Genomic DNA, 23,733 nt, shown 5'->3' on the forward strand with positions numbered 1-23,733 from the left:
AATTTTGTTTTTAGTTTTTGTGTTGTGAGTTTGAGTCCATTGTCGGTGTCTTTGTTGCTAGTGTTCTAGTTTCTAGTGTCGAGTCTTTGCTGTCTTAGTCGTCGTGTATCTCGATTTGCCCTTTGTGCTTTAGTCGAGATTGTGTCATAGACTGCGTCGACCACTAGTCAAGTTTGACCATCAACTCGGGTTCAACTACTAGTCATGTTTGACCACCTACTCCGCTTCGACCACTATTCGGGTTCGACCACTAGTTGTGTTCGACCACCTACTCGAATTCGACAACCTACTCGGGTTTGACCACTAGTCGAATCGACCATCTACTTAGGTTCGACCACTAGTCACTCTGACCACCCACTCTGGGTTCCAACCAATCACTCTGACAACCCACTAGGAGTCCGACCAGGTACTCCGACCACCTACTCGGGTCCGACCACCTAGTCGTCGCAACCACTAGCCGGATTCGCACACCTTCTTGGACCCGACCACTTAGTCAAAGTCGCTCACCTTCTCAGATCTGACCACCATAGCCGAAACAGAGGTAGCCAAAGTTCAGATAGAGAGAAAGAATATCTTTTTATTACCTTTATACCACTGCTCTCCGGAAAAAGTTTGTGACCCATATACCTTTTTCGACTTAGAAAAGTTAGTAAAAAAGTTTTGAGTTTGTGTCACATTCGCAAAAAAAAAGCAAGCAAGAAGCAAAGAGTGCCATAAAAAAGAAAGCAAAGAGTGCAAAAAGAGAGAAAAAAAGAGAGAATTAAAAAAAAGGGAGAATCAGTTTGCATTGCGAATTTTGTTCCATTGTGCTTATGTCTGATATAGTCTTTAGCTTGCTTGAGCTAGTTCTAAGAACTAGATCAGGCTAGCAATTGTGACGAGTAATGTGGACTTTTGTTTAGCTTTGCTAATCTGATTTCATTAATTGCTATTCCTTGCTAATAAATATTATCTGTCCAAGCTACACCTTCTCTCGATCAGAACGGTTTCTCCCCTTGCAACTACCTCACTCGCACCCGATAAGGTATCACGAATCAGCCACCAGTTGTGCCAATTGCGGTGATTGGTAAGAACACTTGCAAGAGCATGGTAAGACGCTTGAGAGTGTGTGACTCCACCTCCACCACCTAATAGTCGATATGGATAATTTATCTTTCGTTGTTTTCTATCTTCAACTAACCATGGCAGGAGAAGCATCGGATGCAAAAAGAGTGTGTTTTGAGGGAAGAACTCACAATATTGTTGGATGATCATCGACAAACTATTAATGACGACATCGACAAGAATTTTGCGGAAACCAAACCACATTGCAATGACTTAATGAATGCATTGCAATGCTCAATACATGCTTTAATCGATTGGTTAATCGGTCACCGAACAATGGTCGAGTGGACCTCATGGTGCAGCCTATGAACAAGAGGAGTCCATCGCGGATAATGAAATTTTGAGACAAGAACGTGATGCCATTGATAAACAACAAAGGAACCGATTTAACTTCAACCGTCAAGGTATGAGAGGTAATAATTTTCGGCAACATAACCCACGTATTAATGATGATCCATTTGCTAAGTTTAAGTTTTCTATACCATATTTTGAGGGTGCTTATGATGCTGAAAGGTATTTAGATTGGGAGATAATGGTAGAATAGAAGTTTAATGCTCATTTAGTTCCTGAAGTGCATAGAGTTAGGTAAGCCACTAGTGAATTTAAAAATTTTGCAATCATCTAGTGGAATAGGGTATGCATTGATGGATTAGCGCCTACTACATGTAATGCTTTAAAGGTTGCTATGCGTAACAATTTGTTCCACCCTCCTTTAAACATGATTTGCGTAAGAAATTGCAGCGCTTAAACTAAGGTGATAGATCCATAGAAGAATATTATCAGGAGTTTTAAATTAGTATGTTACGTTGTGATATTATTGAGGATGAAGAGGCTGCAATGGCACACTTTTATGGAGGGTTCAAGCGTAAAATTCAGGACATATAAGTTGATTACAAAGAATATGATAGTGCTCCTAGATTGTTCCAACTTGCATGTTCGGCAGAAAAAGAATTGCAGAGACGACAACAGAGGCTAAGGAGCAATTTTAGAAGCACGACTACTTCCAAATCAACACCGGGACAAGTCAAAATAGCCCCACGTTAGCTACACACTCTGCTATCTCCTTCTTGATTAGGGCATGTTCAGTAGTATATTCGACACCATCACACACTCCTAAGGTAAGCAAATCCGTAAGTGTGCAGGCTCCAGTGAAGAGCTCTTCTTCGGTTGCCTCGACTGGTCGCACAACTGGGATTATTTGTCACTGATGTAAGGGAATGGGTCATGTCATGAAGGATTGCCCAAATCAACGCGTATACATTGTAACAGAAGACGGTGGATACGTAAGTTCTAGTGATGTTGAGGATGAGTATGCTATTGCAGCTAACCATGCAGATGACGAGGATGGACGTGAGATAGATATCAACCATGAGGAAGTGTTCGATGCCACTGCCATGGAGGATTATCGGACCCTCCTTGTGTAGCGATTGTTAAGCACTCAAATAGAGCAAGCGGAATAGCTACAACGTCACAATTTATTTCAGATATTCCTCATAGTCAAGGATTATCGTATTCGAGTCATTATTGATGGAGGAAGCTGCAACAACTTGGTAAGTTCAGATATGATCAAGAAGCTTTCCTTGCTGACAAGAAATCATCCTCACCCTTATCATATTCAATGGTTCAACAACGGTGGTAAGGTGAAGGAAATGCAAACAGCTAGGGTGTATTTTTCTTTTGGTTCATACCATGATTGTGCTGATTTTGATATAGTGCCCATGCAAGTATGTTCACTTTTGTTAGGACGACCATGTGAGTTTGATGCTGATGCAACACATCATGATAGAAGTAATAAGTACACCCTTATGCATAAAGGAAAGAAAATAATTTTTCTACCTTTAACCCCTGCTGAAATTGTGAAATATGAACAAGAGATAGCTGAAAATAAGATAAAAGAGTTTGAGAATGAATCTGAAAATCAGCAAGTAGCAGAAAAAAAATTCCCCCAAAAAGGAGAAAGCAACAACAACTTCTAAATCCGATGGAATTAGACTAAAAGGGTGTGTTATGCTTACTACTAAATCTGATCTTGCTAAAATTTATGCTAATAAGCTATCATGCTATGCTTCGATATGTAAAGAGGCCTTAGTTTCACTCGAGAATATATCTAGCTCTTTGCCTCCTGCTGTTGCTAACATTTTGCAGGAGTTTTTGGATGTATTTCTAGTTGAAGTTCCTCCGGGATTACCACCAATTCGAGGGATAGAACATCAAATTGATTTGATTATGGGAGCAACTTTGAAACTGTGCTGCATATAGGACCAACTCGGAAGAGATTAAGGAAATTCAGTGACAAGTCCAAGATTTTTGGATTGTGGGTACGTACGAGAAAGTCTTAGTCTTTGTGTTGTTCCTGTTCTTTTGGTTCCTAAGAAAGAGGGTAGTTGGCATATGTGTGTTGATTGTAGAGCTATCAATAATATTACTATAAGATATCATCACCCTATCCCTATGTTAGATGATATGCTTGATGAGTTTGAGTGGTTCTATAATTTTCACTAAAATTGACTTGCGAAGTGGATACCACCAAATTAGGATGAAACTTGGAGATGGATGAAAGATTGCATTTAAAACTAAGTTTGGTTTGTATGAGTGGTTAGTAATGCCTTTTGGGTTAACTAATGCACCTTGTACTTTCATGTGCTTGATGAATGAAGTTTTACGTGCTTTCATTGGGAGATTTATGGTGGTTTACTTTGGTGACATCTTGATTTATAGCAAGTCACATGAGTCACACTTTGATCATCTACGTGTTGTTTTTAATGCTTTGAAAGATGCACGTTTGTTTGGTAACCTCGAAAAGTGCATCTTTTGCACGGATCAAGTTGCTTTTCTTGGCTATGTTGTTACTCCATAGGGAATAGAGGTGGATGAAGCAAAAATGGAAGCCATAAAGAGCTGGCCAACCCCTGAGACTGTTACTCAAGTGAGAAGCTTTCATGGTCTTGCAGGTTTCTATCGGCGCTTTGTGCGGGATTTCAGCACCATTACTGCTCCATTGAATAAATTGACGAAGAAATGAGTGGTTTTCAAATAGGGACCTGCACAAGAACAAGCATTCAAGTTGTTGAAAGAGAAATTTATCCATGCTCCTTTACTCCAACTCCCTGATTTTCGTAAGACCTTTGAGCTAGAGTGTGATGCTAGGAGGATTGGAATTGGAGGTGTGTTAATTCAAGAAGGTAAACATATTGCTTATTTCAGCGAGAAATTAAGTGGGCCAAGTCTGAATTATTCTACCTATGATAAAGAATTGTATGCTTTAGTTCATGTGCTTCAAACTTGGCAACATTATCTATGGCCCAAAGAATTTGTTATACATTCTTATCATAAATCGTTGAAACATATTAGGAGTCAAGCTAAATTGAATAAACGGCATGCTAAATGGGTCGAATTTATTGAGTCTTTTCCATATGTCATAAAACGTAAGAAAGGAAAGGACAATGTGATTGCTGATGCACTTTCTAGGTGTTATACCATGTTATCTCAACTTGATCATAAGATTTTTGGTTTAGAGACCATTAAGGACTTATATGCTACTGATTTGAATTTTAAAGAAGTACTTGAATATTTTAAAGAAGGGAAAACATGAAATAAATATGTGTTGAATGAAGGATTGCTCTATCGTATTAACAAGCTATCCATTCCAGCTAGTTCTGTTCATCTTTTGTTGTTACAGGAGATACATGAAGGATTGATGGCGCATTTTGGAGCAAAGAAGAATGAAGATGTGCTGGTCACTCACTTCTTTTGGCCAAAGATGAGACGAGATATCGAACGCTACGTGTCCCGATGCACCACTTGCAATAAAGCTAAGTCTCGCTTGAATCCAGATGGTCTTTATATGCCTCTTCCTGTTCCTAGTGCACCTTGGGAGGATATTTCTATGGATTTTATTTTAGGACTGTCTAGGATAATGAGGGGGAGGGATATCATATTTGTAGTTATTGATAGATTTTCTAAAATGGTACATTTTATACCTTGTCACAAGAGCGATGATGCTACAAACATAGCTAATTTATTTTTCAGGGAAATTGTTCAACTACATGGAGTGCATAATACTATCGTCTCGGATCATGATATAAAGTTTTTGAGTCACTTTTGGAGATCACTTTGGAATAAATTGGGGTCAAAGCTGCTATTTTCTACTACGTGTCATCCCCAGACCGATGGTCAAACAGAGGTTGTCAACCGTACATTATCGACCATGTTACGAGCTGTTCTAAAGAAATATTTGAGGATGTGGGAAGAGTGTTTACCGCATATTGAATTTGCTTACAATAGGTCGGTACACTCCACTACCAAGGTAAGTACGTTCCAAGTAGGGTATGGATTTAATCCCCGTGCTCCTATTGATTTACTATCTTTGACTACTTTTGAAAGACTTAATTTAAATGCTAAGAAACGTGCTGAATTTATTCTTAAGTTGCATGAAACAACTAAAAAGAATATAGAGAGTATGACTGAAAGGTATATGATTGCTGTAAGTAAAGGTAGCAAAGAAATAAAATTTGAACCGAGTGATTTACTTTGGTTGCATTTGAGGAAGGATAGGTTTCCAAAACTAAGAAAATCAAAGTTGATGTCTAAGGCTGATGGACCATTTAAGATAATTGAGATAATCAATGACAATGCATACAAATTGGACCTACCTGTAGATTTTGGGGTTAGTTACACATTTAACATTTCAGATTTGAAGTCCTACTTGGGAGAAGAAGACGAGCTTGAGTCGAAGAAGACTCCAATTCAAGAGGGAGAGGGTGATGAGCCCATGTCTACTTCGGATACGATCAATACCGCTCATAATCCTCAAATCATACAAGATCCAATTACAAGAGCATATGCACGACAATTAAACCACAAAGTGAACTCGTTTCTCACTGTTCATGCTTTCTTGGATGGGTTACTACTAAATTCTTGTGATCCCTTTATTGCTTAGCAATATTGGAGAAGCACTACAACCTTACCCGGACATCACCCGTCGAAGGCCAAGTCTACTCGGACTCGAGGCTGAGCTTTAGTCGAAGTCGTGGTCGTGGTCGAGTCTCAAGACACCACGTCAGTAAAATGGGCATAACCCTCTCATATGAAGTCTGTTTTAGGCGTTCTTTTGCTGGAAAGATTATGTTGAGCCCTTTCCAATGGATCTATGCTCAACCAAATATTCCATATAGTTTAGTCAGAGTCAAAAGAATCAGGTGTTGTGTCACCGTTCTGGACCCTGTCGAGTTTTGTAATCGTGTCAAGGTCAGAATCCAGGTTGTACACGCCTCTTTCCACAACTGTACGACCCTAAGTTGAAGTCCTCATGTCTCCCTATAAATATACGGTATCTGTTATAGTTTAGGCTCGGGTTTAGCTTAGATTATTCTGTTTTAGACAGTTTCGCCATTTTTCGGTTTGTTGAACCCCAAACTCGAGTACTTCAGTGGTAATTAGCAATATTCAGATTACATCTACCTGTTCTTGCTTGTGTTCTCGATTCGCTTGCAATAAAATCCTTCCTAGTGAGGTCAACCGCATTTTGCATAGTTGATAACTACGGAGTAGTGGTGTAGTGGTTGCGAGGGTTCTCGATTTGTTCTATTTCGAGCCTTTGGATCATCAACGTCGAAGCTCTACCAATCGACTTATCATATTACCTTTCGAAAGATCGGGCAAATGTGCATCAATTTTTGAGAGCAAGTTTACAAAAGTCTTTTGAGTGCAGTTCAGTTCATACAAAAGTCTTTTAGTTTGGGGTGTCTTGGGGTAGGTGAAAATGGGTTTACAGCTGTTAATGGTTTGGTTCAGTTTGGTTTCATAGTGATAATGGTTTGGTATCAGCTCCAAAATTTTGGGTTCAAACGGTTTGAACCCATCATCAATAATGAAGCTGATACTTAGTTAACTCATTCATCTTGATGTTCCCACTGATACCTAATCGATAAGGAAGCTGAATGGCTTTTTTTTAGTCTAATTCCATCCATTTTTATTGAGGCAATTCTGACTTGTTCATCAGGAAGTGATCTAGCTCCTGAGATATATGACATTCTTTATCCTTCTCTTTTCCTGGTCTTCTTGGCTAGAATCCATAATGGTTGTCCCCCGAACAAAAGAACCATCTCTATCTCTTCTGATATCGGGTATTTTTATTTCATGCATCTAGATAATCCTTAACCTTGATTCCTTTTCTTTCCTCTAAGAAACCATGGGGAAGCAGAGGATTGTCATCCTTGAGAAACCAAAAGCACAGAGGATGCTAGCACTAGAGGCCACCCCGGCACAAGATGGGGCTGATAGGAGCCCATGCCCGCACTTGATGTCCTCCTCCGGCAGTAGTGGAAGCCAGTATCATAGCTTGAGCAATGGCCCATCACCGATGCGGGAGAGCCGACGTCTGGCAAGTGACGAAGAATACGATCCCGCCGAAGAGGTATTAATATGAGTCAATGCTTTTTATACTTGTTGAATAGAGGAGTATTTTTTGTTTATGTCACCTCCCCATGTTTTCTCTCTAGATGGTGGAAGCGCAGTTTCCAAGCCAAATAGCTGGTAGTGGTGCACGAGCCCGAAAGGCAAGGTCACAAACAAAGTGACAAACAGACAAGGTTACTGTTATGGGAATCGATGCTAATGGGCTACCTACGGATGAAAAGGCCCTGAATAGATTTCGAAGGGTCACAGGGCTCATTGCTCTGGAGAGGGTGCCGATAATGATTAAGTTCGAAGACCTCAGTGACGAAGCTAAGAGGGACTTGTTTGATAATGTCGTTAAGGAGTATCTGGAGTACCCTAAAAACATGAGCGAGCATCAAACGATAGCCGCACTCAATGCAGCAATGAAAGCGATCGCGAAACTTCACCGAAGCTTTAAGAGCAAGCTTATGAATCGGTACTTGGCTAAAGGGGTGGCACCCTTCGAGAGCTACAAGCACTTGAGAGGAAGATTGGGATGCTTTTGTGCAGATGAAGAACTCGGGGCAGTTAAAAAAGAAGAGTGAGGAGAAGAAGCAGCTTCAGGCTAGGAGCAAGCATAACCACATGACCGGCGCAACCGGGTATGCTGGGAAAAGGGCCAAATGGCAGGCAAAGGATGAAAAGTTATCCAGAGAAGGCCGTGAGATTCCTTGACAACAATTCCCAGGACGATCATAGTCATATTTGCGTGCAAGGGGTGAGCTGTCCAAGAGAGGAGAAATCACATTTAGAAACACCAAAACCCAGCCAGTCGCACAAAAAATAAAAGAAAAGGCAGTCAAAGCCAGCTAAGATTCTTTCACCAGGGTCAGGGAACATGATATTTTCTCAGCAGTGCTGGGAAAACCGGAGCACCCAGGTCGAGTGTGAGGTGTGTCAAGTTCTCAGGGCTGGAAACATGACTTTCCTGAAGACCTCAGGATGTACAAGAAGAGGTAGAGGCCTGCAGTGGACGTGGATGCATTGACACAGACATTGACATAGGATATCACCCAAAAAGTTTACACAAACATCATAGAGCAGCTTGCAGCAAAGGGAATAGATATTTCCATCTCAGCGGAAGTTAGCATTGGAGCTGTAGGGAAGAGTAGCGGCGCCTCTAAGGAGTTAGATCAACAACTAGTTGTTGCTGTGACTGAGCCAGATACGATTGACCTGCTAGAAGGGCCCATGCACTGTAGCCTTGTAATCAGGACTGGCGGGTATCGCATCGATGTTGCAAGGGGTCAGGTGCTTCCAGGCGTCTGCATCTTACATACAGTCTCGATACGTGCAGGCTATGCCGTGGTTACAGTAGACATGGTACATAGCAATGCCACCGATCACGTGTTGAAGCTCCCCCCCCCCCCAATGACGAAGTCACAACTCTAGAAGAAGCTCTTTGTCAAAGGATCCAGTGGAAGAAGGACAACACCGTTGTCTCTAGTGTATCCTAGTCTGGATGAGCTCCAAGTGCACCGCCGCCGCACCCCTCACTTCCAGAGAAGGGAGCTTCACTGCCTTCTCCTCCTCTAGAGAAGCCAGTTTCACTGTCTTCTCCTACGCATCCGGCAGTCTCGCTTCCAGAACCAATTCCATCGCCCCTAAAGAGCCCAAAGAAGAAGAAAAAGGGAGCTGAGAAGAAAGGCTATAAGAAGAACCTACTGAAGATGTCGAAGGTCATTGTACCAGCGAGGAAGTCTATGGACATTGGAGCAGCATGGAACAACACGAAATTTCAATATGGGAGGCCCATGATGATGGTAGATGGCCTAGCAAGGGTGGGACAAGCATTTGTCGACCTGCATAATTACTACACGTAGGCTTCTAGAGACAGCAATGCCACATCCATAATCGTACAGTACAAACGATGACACCTCTTAAGTAATGACGACAGCTATTTCATTGTGGGTTTCAATGACTTATACGACCTCTTCAAACTTGATGGCCTGGATGTTTCGTTATTACAGATCTTCACATTGTAAGCCCCTTGAAATTGAATATTCATTCATTAATATCACTAAGTTTTGAATCTAACTATGTTGCTATCTGTAGACACTTGATGATAGAACCAAAAAAGAATGAGGATTCCATCCCATGTCTTGACCCTGAGGCCATTACAATATCGGTCATCCAACTCCACCCCGATTACACTATGGACCATGTGATCAGGGCAATACAACAATATTCGAAATTCAGTACCTGATGGACGCCCACAACACCGGTGGCCATTGGATCTTACTGGTCATTTGCCTCAAGTGGGACTTGGTGTTCTACCTAAGACCAGTAGAACGAAAAGGCAAACTTGGAGAGCATGATTACAGCGGTGTAAAAGGAATGCTTGACGTGTAAGTTCCGCCTGAATCAATTTACATATTTAATTCTTCTAATGTTAAAATGCTCCATAACGATCCATCCTTATGCAGGGCTTTTGAAAAGTACATTCAAGCTCAACCTGACTATGACGCGAAAGCCGGCCACAGACTGACACACAAGACCGAGTTCGTGGCAAATGCTACCTAACAGAATACCAAATGCTCTCTGTTGCTACTTTTTTTCCTTTTTATCTAGCACTAAATTTTCTTTCCAGCAGTGTCACCAACAACTACTGGGCAACACCTGTGGATTCTATGTTGTGTAGAACATGCTCCTCACGCTCCGCATGAAGGATATCCAATCCTTTGATGTAAGTTCAATACGAGATTATTCGTAACTAATTTCTGTAATTAGTTTAGTTCCATGATAACATGACATTGTTTACGCATCAAATTATTCAGGAATTTGACGCTCTTTTTTTCGACAACGGTGCAATTCTGGAGATTCGACAACGAACTGCAGAGTTCTTGGTGGCTGAAGTCATAAGCCCATATGGTGAGTTCCACTATAGAATCCCTAGGTTATGAGGTATTATATATGTAATATGATTTGATCAAAACTTTATAACATTTTTGATTCTGTAATGAATTGATTAGAACTTTGTAACTTTTGCGATTATGTGATGAAGCGAGTTCTTATATGTGTTTTTGTCGATATAGATTTTGGTGTGTTGCTATTGGTTGCAGGGAGAAGACAGCTGCTAAATCCTGGCTACGCTCCAAGATGCAGCCTAGAAACAGGGTATTTCCATAGGGTAACATACACATAAGTATCAAGTAACCTGGTTACCCGTCATTTATATTAAATATAAGTGACGGGTAAGATAGTTAGCTGCCACTTATGTATTCCTCCCAGCACATGGGTGACAGATATAAGTGATAGATAATTTAATTACCCGTCACTTATATCCTAACATAAGTGACGGGTTAAGAGGTTACCCATCACTTATATTAGGATATAAGTGACGAGTGAAGACTGTCACCCCAGCATACGGGAGAAGCTCATAGGTGACGGATGTCATCATTGGTGACCGATCCTTACCCGTCACCAATGACTAGTCATTAGTGATGCGTTCAGGATGAAGGGTACGGAATTCGTCACCCATGAGTTTTTTTTTTACATAGTGAAACTAAATATATGATAAGTAAGTCCCACAAATTTTTGACTAACCCTATCCAAGTACTATCCGTCTAACCAAACAAGGAATTATATCATTTTATTCATGCTACCAAACAAAAAATTAGATCATTGCAATCAACAAAATATAGATAGCTATATTCCATCTAACCTTGTTCTCCAACAAAATGCACCCATATACGCCGCACTTGTTACATACTCTCCCCTATTTGTAAATAATAGGCACTTTTTACTAAAATAGGTGTATTAAGGAAATCTTTTTTTCATAAAGTGCGACCAAAATGTACTTCAAATACACCGTACAAGTTAGAAAAGTTCTAGTGATAGTAGAGGTGTTATTAGGAAATTGTGTATTGGAGTGATGAATTGTCAAATTTTTAGGGACAAAATTGCATATAAAATGCTAAATATTCGAAAACATGTCTCTACTGTATAAAATACTAGTTTATTCTTGTATCATCTTTTTTCTCCATTCTTCTTTTATTTCATAAAAATCTCTAAAATCTGAATAGTTACAAATAGAGCAGATTAGTCTCGCTTGGTACATCTTATGGTATTGATCTCGACGGTGCAAACCGATGTTGGATCGGACACTCCTTGGAATAGATTTTTTTCTTAGAAAAATAGCTCCGTCCCATTCATTAACTATATTGTTCAACACTTACAGCCTATACACGAAGTTTTTAATCGAACTGGTTAGGCTCCATCTCCCAACTCGGAATCGGGTAATTAGCACAATTCAACGATTCATAAGACATATTGAATGACTCCAACAAAACGATAGATTATATCTTCGAAGCTCTCCCAAATCTGCCTCACTCGCATAAGGTTTCAGTTGGCTGCTTGCTCCATAACTTCGCACTCCATCTTGATCATCACCGCACACTTCAGTCTTCTATTGTATCATATCTCTTCACTCCACCTTGATTACCAGCTGCTTCAGTATCAAAGACTCAAGGAATTTGATACAAATATCCATCTCTGCTGACATAGTACCCTTGATTGTTGGCTGCCTGTTCCTGAAGATACAGGATAAAGCGAGGGGCTATACTACTGTAACAGCGAATACCGCAGCATGGGCACCCGCATGTAGGTACTGTACTGGTTTACAGTTCATTAAGTACTGTAGCACTGCATATCATAACAGCTTAGTGAAGCCCCCCTGCACAACTCACGCCCGACATACATGTCCGCCTCGGCCTGCGCGGCCTTGGTCCCGTTCCCAGAGGTACGTGCTTGCGGGGATGGTTACCGTTGCTGTCTAACCACGAGGACCCGGCAGCGACGAGTTCAGTGAGTTTCGTATTGTTTTCGCGCCAGCTCCTTGCTTGCGTCCATTTGGTCCATCGAGATCGCTGTTCCTGAGAAACGCCTGAAAAATGGGAAACGAGTCCACCGCGGCGGCCGTGCAACCCTGTTGCTATGCAGTTTTTATTGAGGGCCTTCAATTCTTCTCTGTTGCTTTGCTTCGTCGGGACTTTCTGTTTCTCCTTATCCCAGGGGCTAAAGTGCATCCTCAACAAACTTTTCGTTCAATCGCTTTCTATGGGAGGAGTGTTCCCATAGATGCCAATGTTTTCAATAAAAGGATAATTTTGTCCACCAAAAGTATAATTCCAAGCTGAAAGCCAATATGTTTAAAAAACATTGTATTGTTCTGATACGTATTATTAGTTGGATTACAACTTGGTCTTGAGTGATTTCATATTTGAGCTAAGCATACAACTAGTAGAAGCGGTTGTGGTAGAACTTAATACTCCCTTCAGTTATAAATGTCATTTTAAGTTACGTGTAGTGAACTGTTTTAAATTATAGCTACAAATTAGTTTTATATGTTGAGTTTGGATATATGAAATGGTATAAATAGATTTGCCTCAATAATTCATAGAATTCGTTGATTGCTCCGTACTCATTTACAATGGAAAAACTTAGGAAGCGGATCTTCTGGAGGAATATCAATTTCTGGTATCTACCTCATTGAGGTTGATTATATATTATAAAATACTAGTAAAAGTTGTATTTTAAGATATATTAATATTTAAAATGATATTTATTTGTAACTCGACGGAGTAATTCTCACATTGTGAAGTCAAAAACTCGAATGCTAGATCCCAACCGAACCATCGTCGCTGATCAGATGGGACCAACAAGCAATTATAGTAGATCTTTCATTAACTTCTTGTCTCTTCTTCCTTATTCACTCTCTGTTTGGACCGATGCGACTTTGTGAGATCTTGCGGCAACTTCTGACTCACAAAATAAACAAGCACCTGTATTGTTTAGTTCCCTGATAGCACAATTCCCTACCGTCTTCCAGTACCAAACAAATCTGCTCCTAGTTCAAAATCACCACAAGTGGAATAAAATAACCAACCATTCTCATTGTTCCTTGTGTACTCCTTCAGTAATCTCCTACTTCCTCACGCGCACAGCCAGCACATTTCTTGGGGTGAAAGGACAATCGTGCCACACATACCTTCACACTCACCTCTCTGTCTCTGTCTCTCTCGTCCCACCAGTTATAAATAGGACCCCTATGTTCAGTCCATTCATCATCCAACCAGGTCATTCACAGCAATCAGCAGAGAGTGAAGGAGTGCACAAAGGAGTAAAGAAGGGCGGGCCCTGGCCATAATCCTCACAGACGAATAGCAAACAGGCAGGAGCAGTGGAGCACGCTCACAATGGCCACGCATTCTCCCCTGCTTCCCTGTGCCATCGTCGTCGTGCTCGTCCTCCTACCCTCAGCTTCCCTCGCCGGCGACTCGGACCTGCTCCAGGACATCTGCGTCGCGGATCTCACGTCCGGTGAGCAACCACACATGATCTCTGGTTCTCTACTCCTTAGAAGATAGAAACAAATGCAATGCTTACAGCTTTCTCGCCTGCTTACAAGCCTGCTTACAAATTTGTACGTGCAGCCGTGAAGGTGAACGGGTTCGCCTGCAAGGCCACCGTGACAGAGGACGACTTCTACTTCAAGGGGTTGGGCGCGGCCGGCAACACCAACAACACCTACGGCTCCGTCGTCACCGGCGCGAACGTCGAGAAGGTGCCGGGCCTCAACACTCTCGGGGTGTCCATGTCGCGCATCGACTACGCGCCCGGCGGCCTGAACCCGCCACACATCCACCCTCGCGCCACCGAGATGATCTTCGTCCTGCAGGGCACCCTGGACGTCGGCTTCATAACCACCGGTAACAAGCTCGTCGCCAAGACCATCACGACCGGCGACGTCTTCGTCTGTCCGCGCGGCCTGGTGCACTTCCAGAAGAACAACGGCAACGTCCCCGCCGCCGTCATCTCGGCCTTCAACAGCCAGCTGCCCGGCACGCAGTCCCTCGCCATGACGCTGTTCGCGGCCACGCCGGAGGTGCCCAACAATGTGCTTACCAAGGCGTTCCAGGTCGGCACCAAGGAGGTGGAGAAAATCAAGTCCAGGCTTGCACCCAAGAAGAGCTAAGTGCCCAATGATGTACTTCTGAATTCTGATGTTTCTTTTCCGGTGACTTGGTTGCTTCCGTGTGTTTCTTACACCTCTGCATTTCTGTTCCTGTTCTATCGATCTCTTCGATTATTCTTATCTGCAACGCTGTCTGCAGCAGGTACAAAAGCCAGTATGTGTTCGTTGTAACAAGATGCAGGGCCACAGCTTGTTTGTTTATTTTCATTCCAAATTCAATAATTTGACTGATTACGGTGGCAGTGTTATGACCCTTCTGCTCATACCTTTTATCAATTCCTTCCTCTGTTTCTGCATTGTATATGATAGCTCCAGAGAAACAAAAAGGTCCCTTTATATCCATGCAAATCTTCAAAAGTAACTGAAAAAAGAAAGTAGGGAATGAGTTACCTGACGAATTTAAGGTCTTAAGCTACCAAATTTTGACACTGTACAGTCTCTCCTTGTACAAAGGTATTTCAGACGTGTTGTTAGTATTCCAAACATGAAGGATTCGAGTTTCACGGTAAGTATGAAGATTGAAGAACGTAGAGCACACTGCAAAAGAGTAAGAGCAAGTGGACAGAAGGTGCCATGCTTTTAGGAGAAAGCATGTCGTTGGGGTAGGGACCATGGTAAGGGAATACAGCAGAACGTTAATCACCCTTTTTCTTTTGCTCCTTATAAACTGTGCCAGACGCAAACAACACAGCACCATCACTTTCGCATCAAGCAACTCCCTGACTCATACCTAGCGAAAGGCATATTAAGGACTTGTTTGGATGCCCCAAATCCAACCGGGATCCCAAACCCATTCTTTAGGGACAGTCCGGCTCGTGGTTTGCTCCCCTCCTAACCAGGTAGACAGTTTGGATCCATCTCGGGTCGAAATAACACGGGCCATTCCACTGCTATCCACTTTGATCCAAGGGGAGAAAAAAAAAAACCCTGCCTGGTGGATTTCGTTCCTCGTTACTGAATATTTTGTAATTTATCTACTTTATTTCTTATTGTAAAAGTTATATTTTTCCCTAAATATTTTTGAAGAGCTAGATGATAGCATCCACTGCATCACATAATTTTTCATAACTATTTTAATAGTATTTTGAATTTTAAGAGCATTAGAATGCAACATTTTTTTAATTTATAAACCTATCTCCCATTGAAAGTTCGACAGTTTAGATTTATAATTTTTTAAAACTTACACATATATGTGCAATTTTTTTTAAAAAAATATCAAATAAAAATTCCCTCTGCGACAACTCACAGTTGCCTTGTGTGACCTCGCCGCTACTCGTCTCAATGCTCCTCGTTGCATGCCGCCTCATTCTGTCCATGACGCCTGGAGCACAAGGCCCTCCCAGTAGATCTTGTTGCCTGCTTATGCGCACAGCTCGTAAAGCTTGTGGCCCTTGAGACAGACCTCGCACGTGGAGCTCGAGGCTATCCTGGCAGATCTCACCGCCCCTCCCCCCCCTTTATGCCCAAAACTCGAGGAGCTCTAGGCCCTCATGGCTGACCACGTGCGTACCTCCAAGGCGACCTGTTGCCTTGCTATACCCGTACCTTGTCCTCACCCGTTCCTACATGTCTATCCATATTGTAGGGGTGGTGACATCCTGGCTTCTTCCTCCACGAGTTCAACAACCATGCGACTCAATAGCACCACCAGATTTATCAATACGTTATGGAGTTATAATTTAGTTTTTCTTGTGATTCTAGCTTTGGATGTTAATGGATGACTAGGGCTACTAGGGCTACAGATTGACTAGATCAAATGCATTTACGGATTTGATGAATTTTTGCACAAAGTTCAGCAGTTTTCTGAATTTCCTCCAACATTTCTAAATTATTTGATTTTTCCCGAATGATTTTGGATTTTTTTTTTTTGTCTGGGATGATTTTTTCCTCCTCCGTCTCTCAAACTACGAGAGGAAATTCCCACGGGGTTTGATGGGAAGCCATTTCCACACTAAATTTCCCCTTCGTAATTCAGCTCCACGTGGTTTTCCCTCCTAGCATCAAACAAGCCCTAAGGGTGTCTCGATCAGGAACACTTTGCTTAAGTTGGAGTTTTAATCAACTGACAAGCAAAACTGTATTTAACTATTTGACATCAAATGGATAAATAGAGCGCCGCCTTAAACCTTGTTGAACTTTCGCTTCGGATGCAAATTTTCCATTTTTCTCTTTGGTTTATTTGTGAAATCTGTTAAAATTACAGGTCTCCACCTCTACATCTCTTTATGATGGAGTTTGGCTTTAGATGCTTGTAACTTGCTTTTGGTGCCATGTTCTTTGCCTCCTATTAGTGGGCGGGCATATGAATTTTGGGAGTTCTTTAGATTTCTTCAATCCGGGTGGTAGACAGTTGAAGCTGGTTTGTCATTTGGGAATAATGGTTGTAACATCTTGAGTTTTAGCATATTAGTTAATTGCAAATTTTCTCTCTAAATTATTATTTTAAAACCAAATAAAATAAAGGAAGTATATATATATATATATGAATGTGTATATATATCCATACGTATATAGTCATATATAATTAAATTAGCTAAGTATTCCAAAGTGCATCAAATTTATTTCAAAATTAATCCATGCATTGCATTGATTCATATGCATTTGGTTTATTGCTCTTATGATTCCTTCAGTGGAGATTTGAAATTGAATGTCTCTTAAACTTTAATCTATTCTTAGATTCTATTTAGCTCAAATTCAAATTGAATTAAAGTCTTCTTACTTGAATCACATTCGAAATCTCAGAGCTTTACTTGTATTTCATAAATTCAAATAACACAATTTGAATTTATATTAAGTTCAAAGTCAAATATAAATTCAAATTACTCATTTGAATCTATCCCAAAATTCATTCTCATTTTGTTTTTCCATTTTCCCTCTCGGGCCGCCTCTTCCCTCTTTTCTATTGTGCAACCCAGCTGCTCAATTGGCCGGCCCGGCTTCGCTTTCCCCGTGCTCGGCCCACCAGCATGCCTCTCTGGCCCAGCGCCCATGCACTCGTGGGCTCGCTCGCACATGCGTGGGCTCGACCGTCCACATGTCACCCATCCTGTTGTCTCCCATCGTCGCCTTCCTCCTCCAGCACAACGCCGCGTTGTGTTGTCTTGTGTCACCACGATAGCCGCCGTCTTCCCGCATTGAATGTTGCAGCCACTTGTTCGCCACCTCACTTGTCCCTCCGCGCTCTTGCTCTCTCTCCCCCTCCCTCTGCTCTCTCACACGTGCATCCTGAGCACCTGACACCCTGCGATCTTCTCACTCGACCCATGTGTGTGGCTAGCACAATGCTTCCATGTCGCAGGGAAATATCACTGCGCCGCCATCCTATTCATCATGGACAGCACAACACGCGCACCGCCTCTCTATTCACCCCTCCCCCTATAAATAGAGCCACCGGTATCTCTCTCTCTCTCTCTCTCTCTCTCTCTCTCTCTCTCTCGCTCGCTCGCTCTTTCTCCTTTTCCCCATTTCACCGCCGCCACACCATTGCTCTCCGTCGCAGCTCCGCCGTCGTTGTTCCTTTTTTGTAGAATGCCAAGGAGCACCACGAAGTCGCCACCATCCCTATGCCGCAGTCCAGTTGCCAAGAACCAGAGAGGAGCATGCAAGCGCCAGAAGCCAAGCCGCTTCGCTACTGACACATTGATGCACTACCATCCGCCGTTCAGCATCTCGCCAGTCCCAAGCTCGATGAGCTTCTCGTCCCCTCGCGCAATCCCCCTAGGTAGCATGTTGTCACCCCTCGTGCTTCCTTTCATGTACAGATGCGTGTGTGCCTTCCGTCACCTTGTCGATCTCACATCGTCGGCATGCGCATACCCATTATGTGTGGTCTGGCCATCATGTCGTGAAGCTGAGGAGTGCTAGGCTCCTTTTTCTTACCGAAAGATCACACATAGATTAGGGGAGCTGCTACCTAATTTTTGGTGCCACCGCTGTCAACTCTAACCACCATCTGCGTTGCCCCGGTCCAGGCCCACAGTCGATGAGCCCCTAGTTGAGTCCGTCGTGTCATGTAGAAGTTCAGCGACCACTCCTCTTAGAGAACCCTCAGCCGAAGCATGATTTTAGCGAGCTTGCCGGTGCAGCTTCGCCATAATCGCTCGTTGCCAGCCTGATCCCCCTTTGCCACCCAACTTTGTCGCGTGCACGCATGCTAGTGTAGGTGGACCGCCGATCGTGCACAGCGCCTGGGCTGCCTGGCCAAGTCGGATCATGGCTCAGCCCGGTAGCCGATCGACCTGCCAAGCTGCCCAGAACCCCAAAGGTCGCACCCGAGTGGGTTGGCCCAGCTCAGTAGCCCACTAAAACTAGTAGGCCCGACCCAGTGGGTCGAGTACTGTGTGGTCCAAGCCTATTTCGGTCCAATCTAGGCTACTGCTCATGTGGGCCTGGGTTTATTGTTCATGTGGGTCCCACCTATGAATAGTAAAATTTCTTATTTTCTCGATTTAATTTTAGGTTAAATCTTCTAGGAGTGATAACTTAAGGAGTGAGATGAATCCTGATTAGGACCAAGGCTTAGAGGAAAACTTCAGAGAAGAGAAATCATATTTCCTTGATCATATTAAACCCATATTTTCAGATAATCTACATGATCAACTAAAACTTGACTTATTGAATATGTCTCCTCGAAGCCGTCGCTTTTAAAAATAAATCTCTTTTGAGATAATGATTTACTATTATCAATGTTAAACTTATATATACCATGAATCCTTGATGGTTGTGAATTCCATGATGATTGTGAAATCCTTTATGTTGTGTGGGATAATGGCGAGATATGTGTAAAAATAGGTGAAAACTGTTTTGGTGGGAGCAAGCGGGATAGTCCTCTGAAAGTTGGATGCTATATCATACGTTGGGGGCTTGAGGTGGTACTTATTTTCAATGTTGAAGATACCTGTCTTGGCTGCTTAAGGACCGAGTCATTGCACCGTCATGCTAAGTCACCTCCTTGCAACCATGCGTACCTTCATGGGTGGGACTTGACTTTTATTTCACCGGACTGAGTTGGGCATCATACTAGGAGGCCTGGGAAGCAACATTGAGCCAAGTGTCTTCAGGTTGTCGCGAAGGAGTTTCTACCCCAGTTGATCTCCGGGATCACGTAGAAAAGCCCGGCAGGGGAAGTGTTTGAAGTGTCTTGATATGATTCGCTCTTCTGCTTGCATTGGTTGGAGGCTGAGCATATCGCATAGATACAGTATACAACCTCTAAGAGTAGAAACCTATTTGAATAGCCGTGTCCATAGTCATGGACATGTCAAAGCAGTAACTATCTTAATTAGACTCAGGGGTGCATGTGTCTTGATGAGTGAGTGTGTGGACTAGATGTCCGTATGACGAGGTTGCTAGCTCAATCCGCCACACGCTGTGTAGTACTAGAGCCGCACCAGATATGATGATAGGGACTACAAAGTGAGGTGTAGTCCTTCCCAGGATCAAAAAACCCCCAGATATACATGCTACCTAGTTTTATTGTTCAAACTATTTTAAAGTCAATAGTAGATGATACAACTTAATACCTACATAAAACTACTTTACGCTAAAATGAAACCGTAAAGCCTTATTCTTAAATTACCCTTTATGCAATCAACACATTAAAGTAGTGTAGGACTTACTGAGTACCTTCCGTACTTATTCTTGCTATCATTTAGATGAGGAAACTAGAGCCAACTTCGCTGGAGGTGAAGGCAAGGATGAAGAGTAGACTTAGAAGTTGCGTTCACACCTTAACTATTATTGCTTTCCGTTGTGTATTTGTTGGCCATTTGGCTAGGTTTGTAATACAATATGGTTTATAACATTTTGTGCTCGTAACATTAATACTTATGTACGAAGTTTAACTTTAATGCCACGACTATAATAATATGCATATCAGCTACTTGATCTAGGAACTGATACATGAGGCATAGAAGATCTTGAGAAATTAGGGTCTTACAGTGGCAATAGAAGGAATGAAGCATCTTATGGGCTTAGTTTTATATTGTTGTTAGGAGCGGAAGATTTTGGTGTAAAATTTAAGATTTCTTTGAGCATGTTGTGTTTCGATTTTTTTCCTTTTTATCTATGTAATGGCCATGTCACTACTACAGAATAGGTCATAAGTAGCGCCTCATCGGTGTCCGTTCGAATGTAACCGGTACTGTTGATGTATTAGTGTCGGTTCTTAAACTCCCACGTGCGAACCACGATTAAGGCACCAAGAACTGGCACTAATAGGCACTACCAGTGCACTATCAGTGTTGGTTCTTGGCGCCTCAATTATTGCTCACGCGCGGGAGTTTAAGAAACCGGTATTGATAGTCACTATCAGTGCTGGAAGGAACTAGAACCGGCACTGATGCTTGTGTTATATGTATATCTAGCACTTAGCCTCTCTCCTCATTTGCTCCATTCAGCCTGATGCCTCCCCTCTTACCCGACCAACGCCTCCTCCCCGTCCGCATCCTCCTCGTCGCACATCGGCTCATCGCCACCTCATCCTTGTCCTCATCATGCATCGGACCATCGCTCCTCCTCATCGCGCACCGACTGCCGTCTCATCGTCGTCATCACTTGCCAGCCCACCACTGCCTCCTCGTCGCCTCCTCGACGTCCCCATGGCAAGAAATAGTGGCAGTGGAGGTGAAGGGTGTAGATCTAGGAAGCGTGGAGGCAGCCGCTCCATCCTATCTAGCCGCTCGAGTCCGGGTGACCACCCTCGTACTCCTAGCCTCGAGATCCTCAATGGCATATGCCATTCTTACTCGGAAGGGCCACAAAACACCTTGGTTAGTTCTCAATTTCAAGTTAGCATATTGTATATAGCAAATTTTAGTTAGCAATTTTAGTTAGCCCATTTAGGTCTTGAAATTAGATATGTGTTTTAGTTCAAAATATGTTGGCTTATTATTAGATATGTATGTCATGATATGAGATGTGTATCGCTATATCGGTATTTTAGATGTTACCATCACTTCCCATAGTTTGGTACTTCCTTGTTCTGGAATTGATAACTTGACATCATTGCGAGATTATCCGCATGTGCTGATTGATATGGTATTGGCATTTTTTTTTCTCTGGGCATATAGACGTACCTATGACTTGTCCTAGGTACATCTACATGCTCAGAGATGAAAATTCATTTGCTATAAATTATAAGAAGGTCAATTAATATTGCAGTTTGCAGTTAACAAATTCAGAAACTAACACACCAAATGATGTAGATGCTTCCTCATATACAATGGCTACATGACATTATTGCGGACCATGGTGGCACACCACCTGTGGTGACGACCACATTGGTTGATAACAATAAAATGAAGATCACAATCTCTTTTAGCGTTGCTTTTCCTATATAAGGATATATCGCTTTAACAACATCAAGCTCCAAAACAGACCAAAGACTTGTGGTTGAAAGATCTGTTGTCCATGCGCTTCTACAATCGGTTAACCTACAACTTGGATAAATGTTTTTGGACTACAACTATTTCAAATTGAAAGCGCTTGAACAGAATGAGAATGTGCTTGCAATGACTCCTAGGCTCTCATGGTTACATGTAGCTGAAACGATTGGTAACATAAACCTGTAGTTTATAGCTAATATTATTTCAGTAATATTAAAAAAATTTCCTCTATATTGTTGCTCTTTGTCTGTAGAATTTTTACTGGAACACTCCGATGATGGATTGTAGCTTGACTTCAATCTTACGTCTTCTTGCCCAGCAGTAGGGGTACACATTACTTGGTCCTCAATGCAGGAATGTCCGGGAAGAAAAGTACCAGTCACACCTTAAGTTTCAGTGTGATAGTGACAGTTTCGTTATTTATGGAAGTCCAATGAAACTTCCATTTGAAGCAACAGCTAGTGCGCTCATTTATGCACTGAATCATTTTGATGTAATATTTAGAGTTGAAATTTTAGATATCAACTATGCATGTAATAGTATTTAATGTAATTTTAGAAATGCCTATAGTTTGAATTAATATATTAAGTTTTTATCGTGACTTAAACATTAGAAGAATGGATGCATGTGCATGTGATGCATTTTGGATTGTGCAATTATTTTTGGCTACGGAATATCTATTAGTGTCGGTTCTATTTTAGAACTGATACTGGTAATCAGTATCAGTGCTGTTCCCAATAGGGAACTGGCACTGATAATGTATCAGTGTCAGTTCGTGGATGGACCCGGCACTGATAGTGGTTGGGGGAAAATGGACCAACCTTAGGATAATGGTTGATGATTGCTATCAAAGGTCCCTCCAGAGTCTTAGGTCTCCGGACCCTTAGCGGGAGGCCCGGCCCTCGGAGGCTGCGGACTCCCTCGGACCACCTCTCTGGCACGTACTTGGCCTTCCGAAGACTAGAAGCTACAGCCAGTCCCTCCAGAGCCTTCGGCCTCCAGGCTCAGCAGGAGGCCTTATCCTCAGAGGCTGCGAACCCCTTCGGGCCACCCCTCTGGCATGTACATGGCCTTCCGAAGACTCCAAGCTATAGCAAGTCCCTCCAGAGCCTTCGACCTCCAGATTCAGCAGGAGGCCTTATCCCCAGAGGCTGCGGACCCCTTTGGGCCACCCATCCGGTGCCCATGCGACCTTCCGGAGATAATATCAGGGAAGAAAGGACACCCCACTGCAGCCGACTTGACGCGAGGTGACATGCGATTAATGCTAGTGCAAGTGGTGCTTATCCTGACAACCCAGCGCGATACAAGTCGTCCTGACACCCCCGGTAGAGCGGCACCGGGCCGCAATTGGTAACCAGCTCACCCCTCAGGGGGCAGACACCATAATATTTACCATGGTAAATATTTATCTTTTATGTAGGGTAAAAAGTAGTTATCCAGGATAAGGCCCAGTAATTCAGTCAGGTCCTAGATATTTGTACATCGTGATAACTTGTACACTAAGCTACGTACAACCCTATAAATAGGGGGGTCGTGATCATCTAGGAGAGGAGGAGGTCACAAGGAGCACACTCAACACAGCACGGAGGAGTACAATCACAAAGTCTTCCTGTGATACTACACTAGCCTAATCCATATTTTTACTATCAATATATTTGTGGTGTTCCTTCCTCTCAAACTTTGTTTCCAAGCTTGAGTCTTCTCATTTGTAACATCCTGAGTTAGGCATGTGGTTGATTACAAAGTTAGCTCCAAATTAAAACTTTTTAGGATTAGATAAGTTGACTAAGATGGGTACGTAGGTGTGTGTATATGTCGGTATATGCA

The 23,733-nt window shown here is 42.5% G+C and overlaps 1 protein-coding gene across 1 annotated transcript; it reads left to right on the forward strand.

Annotated features, from left to right (window-relative positions):
- Window positions 1-13,597: 13,597 nt before the first annotated feature.
- Window positions 13,598-14,760, forward strand: LOC133885236 (germin-like protein 5-1). The gene is made up of 2 exons (XM_062324914.1): window positions 13,598-13,863; window positions 13,977-14,760. Exons 1-2 carry the CDS (start codon window positions 13,740-13,742, stop codon window positions 14,516-14,518), a joined length of 666 nt encoding a protein of 221 aa, XP_062180898.1. The 5' UTR covers window positions 13,598-13,739; the 3' UTR covers window positions 14,519-14,760.
- Window positions 14,761-23,733: the final 8,973 nt, after the last annotated feature.

This window comes from Phragmites australis, chromosome 11, assembly GCF_958298935.1.
Source record: "Phragmites australis chromosome 11, lpPhrAust1.1, whole genome shotgun sequence".
NCBI lineage: Eukaryota > Viridiplantae > Streptophyta > Magnoliopsida > Poales > Poaceae > Phragmites > Phragmites australis.